The 16,027-nt window shown below is 43.6% G+C and overlaps 1 protein-coding gene across 1 annotated transcript in view; it reads right to left on the reverse strand.

Annotated features, from left to right (window-relative positions):
- SLC35D2 (solute carrier family 35 member D2) overlaps nt 1-16,027 on the reverse strand; it is a 56,638-nt gene that overhangs the window by 1,108 nt on the left and 39,503 nt on the right. The window contains exons 9-12 of the mRNA XM_066368312.1: nt 10,768-10,835; nt 3,159-3,237; nt 2,114-2,196; nt 101-1,471 (exon numbers count right to left, since the gene is read on the reverse strand). Coding sequence (XP_066224409.1) covers nt 1,369-1,471; nt 2,114-2,196; nt 3,159-3,237; nt 10,768-10,835 — 333 coding nt within the window. The 3' untranslated portion in view covers nt 101-1,368. The remainder of the gene's footprint in view (nt 1-100; nt 1,472-2,113; nt 2,197-3,158; nt 3,238-10,767; nt 10,836-16,027) is intronic.

Raw genomic sequence — 16,027 nt, forward strand, 5'->3', positions numbered from 1 at the left:
TATGACTTGATACTTCTTGTTCTCTGCCCTCCTCTCTCTGTAAAATCAATAAATAAAAATTAAAAAAAAAAAAAAAAAAAAAAGATCTAGTCAATTTCACAGGTTAGACTAATGGAGGTCCCAATGCAAGGTGGCCTGGGAAGGTCACAGTGGGTTAGTAGTGAAGACAAGGCTAGAAGGAAGGGGCCCTGCCCTGCACCACAGCCCCTGGGGACAGCACACTTACTGACGGAGAGGAATAACCTTCATGCACTCAGGGCTCCCCCTCACAGCAGGGACCTGGGAGAGAGGCAGGACAAAAAGGAAACACACCTGTGGTTAAAGTCCACATGATCTGCATTTCATAGCCCCTTGAACAACCTGGAGGGAGATGAGGAGAGAAATAGGACCTCCTTAAATGTGGACAGAGCACACTCAGAGGCGGATCTAACGGCGGGCACACCAGACATGTGCCCTGGGCCCCAACTTCCGAAGGGCCCCGCAAAACTCCAACTTTACACTTTTTTCTAATGACACCAAGTTTGGTTTCATATGTGCAATTTTAACATTAATAGTACATAATATTTTTTATTTATTTTAAAATATGGTTAACATGTGTTTTTATTTTCCCTGTCTCTCTCTCTTTTTTTTAAGGGGCCCAATATTTTCTTCTGCACTGGGGGCCTCAACCAACCTTAATCTGCCTCTGGGCACACTGCCTCTTATAGAATGTTCCACTGAGTTACTTGTAATTTTTCCCGACAGAAACCTTAAAAGGAGGTTCACCCTCCAAAGCCCAGTGGAGAACTGACTTACTGCCTGCCTGTCTACAGTACATAATACCATACACGGTAGGAGGCATGCATATAAACCATTTTTTATTTTACTTTGATGATTGGGAAAAAATACCGACATAAAAGAGCAAATCAAAGCTAACAGATAACTCCACTGGCAGCTTTTTGGCTAATTTTATGAAAATAAAGATACATCTGTTTAAACTGAAGAAATGCTCTCACTGTCATCAGCTTTGGCTGGACTTTGGAAGTGAGGGTAAAGGTGCTGGTAAGAAAATAGCCACCTTCACAGCGTCGATCTTGTACCTCCTCCTGAGCTCACAGGACCGGTGAACAGCAGGGCAGCCCCTGGGAACAAGCCCGGTGACCGCGGCTTACTTTGAGAGGATGCACTGTCAGCTGGTAAGACTTTGCCTGGACACGTCTCTGGGCGATGGTGGCTCGGTGTGCAGTGCACGCGAGGTAGATTCTCTTTGTGTTTTGCAGCTTCGTGCTTTAATCAGAGGGGTCCCATGTCCCACACATCTGGCTTCCCTTTCCTACGTCCAGGAACCACCACCAGGATCGCAAGTCAGTCTCCAGTTCTGCCCCAGTCTTAACTCTTCAAATCTGGGGGGATGTTTTCTTCATCCACGGGTTGTTTAGGTTTTAACTGTCTGCTCAGAGTTAAGAAGGAGTATCGCAAGCCTCCTGCCATGCTGAAGGAGGGGAAAGGGTGAGAATTAAGGAAACCACCAGTAGTTGCTGCCAGCTTTATAAACACAGCCAGCTTAATCTGGAGGTGATTACTGAGCCTCCTGTTTTTTCCTCATTTGTAGGTTACTTGATGAGAATTACCCCTCTTATTTTATAAGTCTTTTGGGCAGAAATAAAAGAATAGATCAAATCTAACACAGAATCTTCTTGAGAAAATAAGCACTTGGTTATTACTAAATAAACTATACATTATTATCCCAAAATAGCATCCCATGTCTGGGACCCCGAAATGCCTTTTAAAAGTATCTTAGTCACTCCTCTCAGTACCCTGAGCATATGGGGCTTTGATGGAGCGCAGGTTCAATGAGCCCACTTCACAAGAGGAAGATGCTCACGTAGGAGATTTTTCTGTGAGGAAGGTACACGAGTTAAATTCAGACCTCGACCCCTTGAATGTTCCTTATTCACATCCCCATTATCCACATGAGGGAGCATGTCATAAAAATAGAAGACTGAATGATTTAAGCAAAATTATCTTAGAAACTGTCATGTCAAAACACCTACTCTTTGACTTATTACATATTAATCAGACTTTTAAAAATTCATATTTTGCTAAAATTAGTTCATTTAAAAATCCCACTTACCATATATTTAACCCTATGAAGTTTAACACAGAGAAAATGTAGTCTCCACCAACTAACATCCCAATGTAGGCAATGGATACATTCTGCAGGAAAAGAGAGGATCAGTCATTCTAAAAGGAAAGAAGTTGGGGGAAAATACATGTATATGGTGAAATATGAAAGGAAATACTGTAGTTGCTTTGCGCACAGTAAGTATTCACCGAGTGCTGGGTGAATGAAGAAAACCCATTCCACAGGCTTTATAAAGCAGGAAGCGAACGGTGCGCGGCAGCGCAGAAGAGGGTGCGTCCTGCCACTCCAGTCCACACACAGAAGAGATGGGAGAGGTGGGGTGTAGCCAGCATTCCAGGTCCCATCTCTTCACCAGCACTGGGCAGTGAATTTTAATTACAGTACGTTGATCCTAAACTTGGACAGATTAGAGACATCTCATAAATGCCCAGCAGCACTCTGTCCCCTGTAGGCTCAGGCCCCTGGGCAGCCAGCAGGCAGTTCTTCTCGCTCCAGGAGGCGTGTGAATAGAATACAAAGCAAGTGTAGAAGAGAACTGAGAACAGCCCACCCTTCGTCATTTCGTGTGTGTTCAATGCGGGCGCACATGCAAACACTCACCCCCATCTACGAGTTTATTACACCTTACAACTGAGCACATACTGACACTGAAACTGTTCTTCATAAGGATTCCCTTTCTTAGATGGCAGATCCTCCCAGAAAACCAAATTGTACATGACAAGGTATGTCTGAGCTCAGAATTTGGGACTTTTTTCAGCTTTTTTACTTCATTCTCCCAGATCATCCCCTCCTATCACCCCCCAATTTAAAAATCACAATTTGTCTCTCCTTTTTAAGTTAGCTAGGCCTCCCACTGTTTTATGGATTAGATTAGAAGACAGAAGAAGGGATTGCCCAGACACAGCTGAAAATGTCACAAGCCTCCATTCTTACTAGCACTGATAACAAAATCAAACTCAGCTTCTACCATACGGCCGGGACTCACAGTCTAGTCCTCAATTCAGTTATACACCCCACCGATTTGCCCACTCACCTTGATGGCTCCCACCACCGCCGTCGTCAGGGCCGAGTTGTAATAGCTGCACAGCACAGTGGAGTACATCAGCAGAAACCTGGGCGAGGAGCAGACACCTGAGTGCGTGCCTACGCGCTGGGGAACAACAGATTGCTACGAGCAGTCAGCCCCATGCACGGGCACTTTAACACCATAAAGATTTTATAACCTCCATCTCAAAGCCTCTTTTTAACTCTGACTTTTTATAGGAAAATGGTCCAGTCGTGCATTCACCAAACTTTCTACCTCAAGTGTCTCTTTTCATTTTGTCTGTCTCTTTCCTATTCATGTTAGCTCGAAAAGAGGTTAAGAACAATGAGATTTTTTGAATGATCTGAAATCTGTCGTTTGACCAGGAGGTAGTGCAGTGGAAAGAATGTCCACCTGCAACACAGAGGACCCAGGTTCAAAACTCGAGGACCGTGGCTTGAGTGCGGGCTTGACCAGCTTGAGTACGGGGTCTCTGGCTTGAGCGTGGGATCATAGACATGACCCCATGGTCACTGGCTTGAGCCCAAGGTTACTGACTTGAACAAGGGGTTACTAGGTCTGTAGTAGCCCCCCAGTCAAGGCACATATGAGAAAACAATCATTGAACAACTAAGGTGCCGCTACGGAGAACTGATGCTTCCATCTCTCTCCCTTCCTGTCTGCCTGTCTTCTCTCTGTCTCATCTTGAAAAAAAAAAAAATATATATATATATATATATATATGTGAATATATATATATGATATAATTTTAATTCATTAAGTTGTAAATGGGACTAATTCAAAGTAAATTGTTTAGGAGATTTTAATCAGTTTAACTGGAGAAAACAATCATATAATTTAAGTAAAATTATTATGTTTATACAAAAATTACTAGCTTTATAAATAGAGCAACAGTGTTTTTATATTAAAAACTTGACAAAATGTAAGTTTTTTGTTTCGTTTTTACATTTTTAATAAATTCAGGATTAGTTTAGAACCTGGAGAAACTATAAGTAGTCCTACTCCTGAGCAAAATGAAAAGATTGAAAACCTCAACCTGATGCTGATGAGGCCTGTGCTGCCGGGCCAGGGGCGGAGGACAGGACCCACCACACCTGCGCTGCCGGACCTGGGGGGCGGGAGTACAGCACCCACCAGACCTGCGCTGCCGGGCCTGGGGGGCGGGAGGACAGCACCCACCAGACCTGCGCTGCCGGGCCTGGGGGGCGGCAGGGCCTGGGGGGCGGAGGACAGGACCCACCGCACCTGCGCTGCCGGGCCTGGGGGGCGGGAGGACAGCACCCACTGCACCTGCGCTGCCGGGCCAGGGGGCGGAGGACAGGACCCACAGCACCTGCGCTGCCGGGCCAGGGGGGCAGGAGGACAGCACCCACCGCACCTGCGCTGCCGGGCCTGGGGGGCGGGAGGACAGCACCCACCAGACCTGCGCTGCCGGGCCTGGGGGGCGGAAGACAGCACCCACCAGACCTGCACTGCCGGGCCAGGGGGGCGGGAGAACAGCATTCACGGGACCTGCACTTCCAGGGCCTGGCGCTGACTCAAGTCTTAGCGAGTACAGCTCAGGAGAGGGGACCAACTGATCTAGGAGACACAGAAAAGCTTCCAGCAGGCTCCTTCAATGATGGAGCAGCCCTAAAACCTGGACAAGAATGGATGTTCTCTATTTTTATTTTTGCTTTAAAATTCCTATTCCAGGGTTCCAATCATGCAGCATTCTCTCCATCCTTCATTTTAGTGAAACCATCTTGGCCTGCATTCAGAATCATAGACAGCTTGGATCTAAGATTCCAATATCCATCTGCCCCAAGTGTGGGTGACCACTCACTCACCAGCTGGGCTGAGCAGGGAGGTGCTCCCCTCTCTACAGTCCTGGGGGAGTCTGAATTAGCAAGCAATTCTTGGTAACATAACAGATGGCTTCTGGACAAAAAGGCTGCACTTCATACTGTGATCACTAGGTGTCCCCAAAGACAATAAATATAAAGCCACTAAGCTCAAAGAAGAGCATTGTTTTCTAAGAAACATAATGCATTTGTATATGAAAATGGGTACCTATCCAGTTCTTTGGGGAAAACCAAGGTTCTAAACTAAATAAACATCTAATAGTTCAGTCCAAAGGAAACTACATCCCCAAAAAGTCAATCTTCGAAGACATGACTGATTTTAGCACCTGTGATGAATACAATACAAAGATATTTAAAAACACTACAAATGCTCAGTAGCTCTTTGACATTTTTTTTTTAACAGGGACAGAGAGAGAGAGAGTCAGAGAGAGGGATAGATAGGGACAGACTGACAGGAACAGAGAGAGATGAGACGCATCAATCATCAGTTTTTCATTGCGACATTGATTTTTAGTTGTTCATTAAGATTGCTTTCTCATATGTGCCTTGACCGTGGGCCTTCAGCAGACTGAGTAACCCCTTGCTCAAGCCAGCAACCTTGGGTCCAAGCTGGTGAGCTATGATCAAATCAGATGAGCCCACGCTCAAGCTGGCGACCTCGGGTTCTCGAACCTGGGTCCTTCCGCATCCCAGTCCGATGCTCTATCCACTGCGCCACCGCCTGGTCAGGCGACATTCTGCATTTTAAATCACACATCATCTGTGTACATTTGAAAAATAAAGGCACATACATGTGATACACATTTTTTCAGGTATCAGATGCCAGCTGCATGTTTGGCTTACAGGGTCCAAGGGACAGTGGTGCCCACGTGGACAGCCCTGGCCAGAAACCCTGCTCAAAGGCTTCTTGCCATTGCTGAAAATGACATGCACACAAAAACATTTACCCAAGCCTGTCTGGCACATTTGTGGTGGTCACAAATGGAACTCAAATGACTTCATTTACAACCGGTTGCTGGTTACCATTCTATGCACAAACCTATACAGAAACTCAAAACAAATGTTCAAATCATAAAAGGCACTTTAACACTCCTCGCATCAAGCACAATGGTACCCCGGAACATTACTCTTTTATAATTCTAGGTTTCAGAGAATTTCAAGAATCTTCATCTTGCTCATCTCCAACAGGAGCTCACACCAACCCTAGGCCTCGTGAGATGTGCAAAGATGCTGCAGTCACAGGATAGGTGTGGCCCATCTTCCAAGGGCACTGATTCTACACTGGGACCGGTTTGCTGGGAACTGAGGGGAATCTCTGCCATCTCTACAGGTCTGTCCTTCCTGTGCCAGAACCCAAGAATCCTGTTTTCTCTCGTCTGCTACCTCTTGGCAGTATCGATGAAAGTTCAAAGAATAGAACATTTTTTATCCCGGAATTAGGGAAATTTGATGCTCTGTGTTTTTATTAAGGGATATATTACTGCTTTAATGGGATTAAAGGGCCCATTACTGGGGCAGAAACAGATTAGGAGGACGACCTCCGGGCCTGGGTGCTGGTGCCGGCAGCTGGTACGATGAACCAGATCCTTTCGTTTGTCAGCAGATTTAAAAGACCCGCGGAACTAAAATCCAGCCAGTCAACTTTAGTTCCAATCTGTATTTTACTATCTTAGCTCTCAAGATCCAATCTCCCTTCCTGACATAATTCCATACGCTTTATTTACAAACATCTGATCACAAACATTATTCCTGAAAGCAGAGTCTTTCACCATAACTCGTCTCTCCTCCTCACCATTCCATTGGCTTTTAAATTACATTCTTAAAGTGTTAGAATTTTTTTAATTTATTTTCAACTTGGAAGAGAGGTTTGGTGGTTGGAAAAAATGAGGTGGAAATGCAAACCTGAAAGCAGAGAATGTTTGTGAGGAGCTGAGCGCCAGAGCCCTCTGGAGTCGGGCTTAGAGACGCAGTGAGCAGGGACCTGGGAGAAGGCACAGCCTGAGCCCAGGGCCGCTTGCTCTGGAAACCAAGAACGTTCTCAGAAGTTCACTGTGGTTTCCATTACTACAAAGAAGTAAATGATGCCATCATGGTGGTCTCTGAGCAAGAAACTGCCAGAAAGCAAGATTCTTGAAAATCCACCATGCCAAAATTAAAGCTTTGTTCTAGAGAAGTTTCAGAATTAAAACTTGACCACTGCAAGGAAAGTACACACAACAGAATAAAACTCTTGAACCCATTGCTAGAAGAATGACCAAATCTGTCTGGGGTAGAAAGAGGACAACCAAACTGAGCAGGCTGACCTCAAGACAGAGGTGTTAACAACAACCACATTTAATGCGTACTGACATTTCTATGTGTCTAGCGTTGTTCAAAGTGCTCTTTACTCATTCAATTCACAGAACACCACCTTATAAACCAGAAACTTTAGCTCACAGTCCCCATTTTAAAGGTAAGGAAATTGAGGCTCAGCAAGGTTACTTATCCAAGGACCCAGAGCAAATAAAGGCAAAGCCAGGATTAAAGCCCAGACCATTGAATTCCAGAGTTTGGGCACTTAACTGTTGCAATGGTGTGATGATTTTAGTGTCCTCAAAGGACTCACTTAAAAAACAGAGACCTACCCAATTTTTATCATCAAAGTTGGGTGAAATCTGAAATGTTAGTGATTTTCATCATTTTTATTCATTTATTTATGATTACTATGCCTTTAGGATATTTTCATTTGGAAAGTAATGACTGATAATATTGATATATTAAAAACTTTTAACAAGAGAGTATTTGTTTTCTAAGAAGCACATTATTAAATGGGCAAAATGTATGGAACCCTCACAGGCAAGTCCCAGAGTGACAGCGCATGTCCAGGCACTGCCGCCCACGTCACTCCTGAGGACAGCTCACCACAGAGGGCTTACTTCCTGATTTCCTTCATGGAATGGTTAAACAGTAAAGCACCAGTAAAATACAAAAACAGTATCTCATCAGGTTTATAATAACAAGAGAAAAGACTTGAAACTCAGCTCTGCGGCTCACAGGTGAACGGGCTGACAGGGAAAGGTGCTGGTCTGAGTTTGGGTGATATGGGTTGATTTTTTTCTTTTAATTGGAAAGGAAAGAAGGATGATTTGACAAAGGGCAACTTACAACACTGCTTAGTAGATTTTTTTCAAAATTAAATGTTCTCAGTCAGCAACTGGGAAAACTACAAATACCTTACTAAACTTAGCTTCCAACAACGGCCACCTGAATACTGTGAGTACTCAGTGCTCTCCCAGTGCAGAACGACCAGTGACTGGAAAGACACATTATCTGGAGACTGTTGGTCTTGAAAGAGGTGCAAGAGGTCATTCAAAACCACTCCTTTGGAAGAGAAGGCACTGGGTCCGGAGCGCTGAGGAACAGGGCCAGGCAAGAGTGAGAGCAGCATGGGGCAGGACGGGGCTGCCTCGGGGAAGAGGCAGAGCAGAACAGCTCTGTCTGGAAACTGAGGGTTGGGCCAGACTCCAGGTGGGGAAGATGGACCTATGGAGCCCACTGAGCCCAGGCGCTCAGAAAGGCCTGATGTGATCCAGACTGGGGGCAATTCTTAGGTACCAGCTGGAGCAAAATCAATTTGTAACTATAGGAAAGTTTCTCAAATTCCCAATTTCAGGGACTGATTAAGATTAAACAACATGCTCACAATCACAAATCACCAAATACACTAGAAAGCAAACCACAATGACAGTCACAAACTACACAGATAGCCAAAAAAGTACATGTTTAGATTCTCAAAAACTGCAGATGGGCCCTGGCCGGTTGGCTCAGTGGTAGAGTGTCGGCCTGGCGTGCAGAAGTCCCGGGCTCGATTCCCGGCCAGGGCACACAGGAGAAGCGCCCATCTGCTTCTCCACCCCTCCCCCTCTCCTTCCTCTCTGACTCTTTCTTCCCCTCCCGCAGCCGAGGCTCCATTGGAGCAAAGATGGCCCGGGCACTGGGGATGGCTCCTTGGCCTCTGCCCCAGGCGCTAGAGTGGCTCTGGTCGCAGCAGAGCAATGCCCTGGAGGGGCAGAGCATCCCCCCTGGTGGGCAGAGCATCGCCCCCTGGTGGGCGTGCCGGGTGGATCCCAGTCAGGCGCATGCGGGAGTCTGTCTGACTGTCTCTCCCCGTTTCTAGCTTCAGAAAAATACAAAAAACAAACAAACAAAAAAAAACCCTGCAGATGTTGGAATCATCAGCTACAGAATATAGAATAGCTAGGCATGTAAAATTTAAAAGAATAAAAGGTACAGTCACAAGGATCACCAACAAAAGAATGTTAAAAATGAGAAGATAATTTTGAAAAAGAGCTGTGAAACTCTGACAAATAAAACATAAAATTGTTAAAAATCAAAAACTCCATTATCATCAGGTGAAACATTAAATCAAACTCAGCTAAATGGGAAATTACTGAACTGAAGGATAAACAGAAATATTTTTTACTGTATATGAGTACATTATATAATTAAAACCCCGTTTGAGAATTGAGTGTTAATCAAAGAGATCATGAGTTGTCATAATTTATTTATACATAATTAAAATTGTAGTATTCATGATTTAAAAAAGTAGGGGGGGATTCATCTTTCTTCACAGGAAAAGCCTTTTTTTTTTTTTTTTTTGTATTTTTCTGAAGCTAGAAACAGGGAGAGACAGTCAGACAGACTCCCACATGCGCCTGACTGGGATCCACCCGGCACGCCCACCAGGGGGCGACGCTCTGCCCCTCCGGGGCGTCACTCTGCCGCGACCAGAGCCACTCTAGCGCCTGTGGCAGAGACCAAGGAGCCATCCCCAGCGCCCAGGCCATCTTTGCTCCAATGGAGCCTCGGCTGCGGGAGGAGAAGAGAGAGTCAGAGAGGAAGGAGAGGGGGAGGGGTGGAGCAGATGGGCGCTTCTCCTGTGTGCCCTGGCCGGGAATCGAACCTGTGACTTCTGCACGCCAGGCCGATGCTCTACCACTGAGCCAACCAGCCAGGGCCAGGAAAAGCCTTTTGATAAGTCATTCCCTGAGACAGTCATTCAAAGACCCTTTCGTGGGGGATCATGGAGCCCAGCCCAGAAAAGATACTCCAAAGACTTCAGACAGTGATTGCCTCTGGAGAGGACAGCTGCAGCGCTATAGGGCAGGGAAGAAGGGAAAGTGCTGAATGAATGAGAATGAGGGAGGGAGGGTGCCTTACGTTCGCTGTGCACTTTTGCAGCTTTTGGATTATTTGCTAGTTACATGTATTATCTATTCACTCAAGTTTGGGAAAACATAAAATAAAAAGACAAAGTTGTACGGTTTCTGATAGGAAGATAGACCTAAGGAAAAATTTAAGAACAAAAGCCTGAAAGTATTGGACAATATAATGGCCTCAACATCTCTCAGAAACCTCCCTGAATATAGCAGGTACAGCACTACAGAAAATGGTTGTTATATCCACATATTTATGAGAGGTGGGAGCTTGGAAAACTTGGGACATTGTGACAAAGACAAACACAGTACTGAACTTGACATGTCAGCTAACTTCATTTGAAACAAACATTCAGAAATCAATAGGCAACATCACATTTGGAGTAGAATGTGACGTGTAACATGGGTCCCAGTCCACCACTGCTATAGGGGTCCTTTCCAGAGAAAAGTGGAGAAGCACAAATGAAGGGATTTTGAAAGAACAAACAACGTATATTTTCATTTGACTTGTGAAGAGATTCCATAGACCAAAGCTTATATTTATCTATGGTTCCTTACCCCAAAAAACAGGAAAGAAGAAACTGTATGATAAATAGAACATTCTTCCATTGGTTGAATTCAGTAGCCTATTATCAAAAAGAAAGAAAACTAGTGATTAGATGAATAATAATTTATTAATTTAGTACATTTATTTAGTACAGGTACCAATTTCTTAAACAGAAAATATTATTTGGCCCTGGCCAGTTGGCTCAGTGGTAGAGTGTCGGCCTGGCGTGCAGGAGTCCCGGGTTCGATTCCCGGCCAGGGCACATAGGAGAAGCACCCATCTGCTTCTCCACCCCTCCCCCTCTCCTTTCTCTCTGTCTCTCTCTTCCCCTCCTGCAGCCGAGGCTCCATTGGAGCAAAGATGGCCCGGGCGCTGGGGATGGGTCCTTGGCCTCTGCCCCAGGCGGTAGAGTGGCTCTGGTCGCAGCAGAGCGACGCCCGGATGGGCAGAGCATCGCCCCCTGGTGGGCATGCCGGGTGGATCCCGGTCGGGCGCATGTGGGAGTCTGTCTGACTGCCTCCCGTTTCCAGCTTCAGAAAAATACAAAAAAATATATATTGAATATATATTATTTTAAAAATCCTAGGTAGTACCAGTTATGTGACCTTAGGCAAATCACTTTTCTTCCCTAAACTTCAGGTTCATTTTATAAAATAAGAATTATTTTTTTAACTCCCTCAAAAAACCGATGTGAGGATTGAATGAAATTGTTTAGAACCCTATAGGTGGCAAGAACAAAATGGTAGCTAACATTGCTGTGGCTATCATTAAATCTTTATAAAACTGTAGTCACAAAATCAGGTGAGGTTTACTTCCTGTAAAATGACCTTAGAATAAAGTTTATCATAAAACTAATAATGTTGGCACTATTAATTATAAACTTAAGAAAACTTTAAGTTCATAAACTTCCTAAGCATTCTGTTTTCCAGAATTCACCAATGCTTAGGAAGTATCATGAACAAATAAACAAGTATTTGCTATTTACAAAGCAATAAAGTAACTCAGTGAAGGCATTGGAAGACAAAAGTTTAAGACTCAGTTTCTTCTCTTAGTCCCTAGCTGAGAAAATAATGTTAACCCTCTTGCAATGACAGGTGACAATAAAAAAGAGTACTGTATTCATGATTTGTCCTATCTGCCTCCAAAAACAATTTTTAAGTTGACTCAAGACTATACATAGGCCTGACCTGTGGTGGCGCAGTGGATAAAGCGTCAACCTGGAAATGCTGAGGTCACCAGTTCAAACCCTGGGCTCGCCCTGTCAAGACACATATGGGAGTTGAAGCTTCCTGCTCCTCCCCACCTTCTCTCTCTCTCTCTCTCTCTCTCTCTCTCCTCTAAAATGAATAAATAAAATAAATAAAAATAAATAAATAAAAAATAAAAAGACTATACATAAATATTGAACAACATAATTAAATATAAGTTCTACTCACCTTCTGTTTTACAATACTTTATTGGCCAAGTTTTAATGGCTTTATATATGTTTAAAATTATTTAAATCTTTCTTAAGTTTGTAATTCAAAATTTTTAAATCATTTGAAATGGAATTCTCTTGTCAGATTGCTACAACCTTGTTATTCTTTACTGTGACTGTTTCATTAGTGAAGCTGTGCCCAGTTCTCTTGTTAAAAAGATGCACATGGAACGTTAATAACTGCGAGAACTGGTGGTGGTACAGGGGTTTGTTACACTACTCTCTCTCTCTCCTTCTGCATAGTTTTGAAAGTTGCCATCTAAACACATTTTTTTAAAAATGCTTATTTGTGAAACAAAAAAATATAAAGATAAATCTGTAATCCTGGCAAGCTCCAAGCCAATCAAAGGGGCAGAAACCATTCAAGAGCTGATGCCAGGGCCAAACACCAAAACCAAACCAAACTACGGAAAACACTGTGTCTGAAAGTCAAAGAAAATTGGCAACAGGAGGAAACTATACACCCCAAACTTAGCCAAAAATAGAAAACATTTGTTTACTCAAAGAACTCCAAGTACTTATGTAAACAGTAAATAAAAGTTATATATTCTTGATACCACCTATAAACCATAAAGGGTGATGGAGTCATTTTCATAAAAACACTTGGATTCTTTGCCAACCTAAAGTTTGAGAGATTTTAATTTTATTTGGTTTCTCTAATAATGATGAGGCTGTGCAGGTACTATTTTAAAAAATAAAGTAACATGACATTTATTTTAAAACATAGAAAATAACTCAAGATGAATAACAATGAAGTACTTCTTCCCTTAGACTTATTATTGTTATAAATTACATTAGCATGTAAACCTTTTTCATTTTGCATTTACGGATTTTTCAATCAGAATAAAGTTACATTTGTCCCTATTATCAACTGTAATACACTAAATGTTGTATATTACTGTGTAAACTGCCAGTTATAATAAAGTACAGCCTAGGAAATTTAGTCAATAATATTGTAATAACTATGCATGGTGTTGGGTAGATGGATACTAGACTTGGGGTGTGATCATTTCTTCAGTTATATAAACATCTAATCACTATATTGCACACCTGAAACTAATACAATATTGCATGTCCACTGTAATTGAAATATTTAAAACATTTTAAATAAATATTTTAAAATAAAAAATGTACTCTGATTCAGTAATTCAACAATTTAAATGACTAAAGGAAGTTCACCCACTCAGTGTTTAGCAGAGGTCTAATTTGTTAAAATTGCTGACTTTGTTAATCAGAGTTAGAATCAAGGTGTTATGCGCAGACCTATTGACTGTGTAAGTCCAAGGTCCGTGAGTGAACCCCCAGTGTGGTGACTCACCCCAAGTTCTGACACAATCTCTGACCCTCTCCAGTCAATTAAAAAAACTGACTCATCAAAGTGCTCCTTCCTCTAACAAGAGAAGTTAACATTTAGTCTAACTCATCAATCAACTTTCTGTACAATCAAACCAAACTTGGCATGTAAAATGCTATTTTATAACAGACTAACACACCTATATATAGAAATTTGCTTTTTTACTGTCTCTTGTTTACAATCTGGCATGGAGGCAGCTATGGTTAAAAGTGACCAACTAGAAGTCTGTCCTGATTCTGCTGTGGAGGAGGAACAAACTTTCCTCTACCTTCAAGGTCCTTTTGGCTGGCCTAATAATCAAATAGACATGAGACAGATTAACAAGAGAAAATAACCACCTTTAATACCCACATTCTATTTCGTCTATGTTGCTCATAAGGCGCCTAAAATTCAGTGTCTGCTCACCAAGCCATCCAAAACATTGCTCCTATGGTGAAATATGCTTTTATCAATAGTTCCAATCAGGTGTTCAAAAAGTTTCTAGGAATTTCTACAAACAAATATATATATTTGAAACAGCTCTAAAACACCAGAATTTCAGAATATATGAACTCTAGTGACTTCAAAAGAAAAACAGCCCTGGCTAGATAATTCAGTTAGTGAGAGCATCCTCCTGACATGCCAAGATTGATGGTTCAATCCCCAGTCAGTGCACAAAAAGAAGTCAACTAATGAATGCATAAATAATAGGTGGAAAAACAAATCGATGTTTCTCTTTCTCTCTCTCTCAAATAAATAAACTTTTTTAAAAAAAGAAAAATTTATGCCCTGGCCGGTTGGCTCAGCAGTAGAGTGGCAGCCCAGCATGCGGAAGTCCTGGGTTCGATTCCCAGTCAGGGTACACAGGAGAAGCGCCCATCTGTTTCTCCACCCATCCACCTCTCCTTCCTCTCTACCTCTCTCTTCCCCTCCCGCAGCAAGACTCCATTGGGGATGGCTCCATGGCCTCTACCTCAGGCGCTAAAATGGCTCCGGCCACAACGGAGCAACACCCCAGGTGGACAGAGCATCATCCCCTGGTGGGCATGCCGGGTGCCAGTCGGGCACATGCGGGAATCTAACTGCCTCCCCGCTTCTAACTTCAGAAAAAATACACATACACAAAAAAAGAAAAATTTATTCCTATGATAATGAAATGAGACAAGCTGCTAGTGCTACTCCATTGAGGGTTCATAATTTTACTTTATGTAATGTCACCTACACTGAATGGTTTAAAATCAATGGATAATGGCTGAAAGGTATTGTGTTTTCAGATACCCTGTGCTGTTGTTATTACTAGAGAGGGGTGGGGCGCTCTGTCTACCTCCCAACACACTGAATGAACAGTGAGGCTCCGGCTCACACAATGAGAGCCCTTTATCAAAACTGATGTTTATGGGTGGTTTATCCCCAAAGTGCCGCTGCTCAGACCTTCTGCTCTTCCTGGTTTTTGGAGAGGACCTGTACAAGTCAGAAAGGAGCTTCAAGAAAGAACAATCAGCCCTGAGGTTCCCCTAGGTGTCCCCAGAAGCCCACAGGCTTCAACCCCTTAAAAGGGCTACAAGCGGGACTGCCCCTCAAGCTGTGTGCACCACAACCATGCTGACTGTTAAACACAGAAACGCTGTCCCATGGGAGGGGACCGGCTGCTGGGCAGGGCCTCTCTGACCCCCACCCACGGTCCAGCAGCCCAGCAGTGAGAGGGTTAATGCCGGACAAGTAGGGGTTTGGTTCTGTGGGCTGGGGCCCAGTGCCCTAGTTTTCCACAGGACCTTAATATCTCAGTAAGATCCAGGCAACATTCCTAGAAGTGGTGTGGCTGCCACCTTCCTGAAGAGGCAGGGCTAGGAGGGCTGGCTCAGCACAGTGGCCATGGTGCTGCTGCTGTGGGTGCACACTCACCCCCTTAGCAGACTGGCCTCCCCCCTCTGCAGCTGGGCCTCCTGTATTCCTACTAATACACCACTTCATTTGTCCCTCACTGGTGTGCAGCACGTAAGGGAGCAGGCTGGGTACTAAAAATATCCCTTCTCAAAAGTCAAACACAGATCCTGGAAGTCAGAGACAAAATGGCATGGCATCTGGAACTTGCTTTAAAGTGCCCCAGGATCAGCAGGGACAGCAGAGGGAGGGGTAAAATATGAATGGCCACATACCAGTAAGTGCGGAAGCGGGGCAGGCACACGAGTTCATTATTTATTTTTCCCGCATATGTTTTAAATGCCCATAATCAAGGTAATAAATAAATGGACCCATTTTTTCTTTTTATTTTATTTTATTTTATTTTATTTACAGAGACAGAGAGAGAGTCAGAGTAAGGGATAGACAGAGACAGACAGGAACAGAGAGATGAGAAGCATCAATCATTAGTTTTTCGTTGCGCATTGCGACACCTTAGTTGTTCATTGATTGCTTTCTCATATGTGCCTTGACTGCGGGCCTTCAGCAGACCGAGTAACCC

The sequence above is a fragment of the Saccopteryx leptura genome, chromosome 2 (assembly GCF_036850995.1).
Source record: "Saccopteryx leptura isolate mSacLep1 chromosome 2, mSacLep1_pri_phased_curated, whole genome shotgun sequence".
Lineage (NCBI taxonomy): Eukaryota > Metazoa > Chordata > Mammalia > Chiroptera > Emballonuridae > Saccopteryx > Saccopteryx leptura.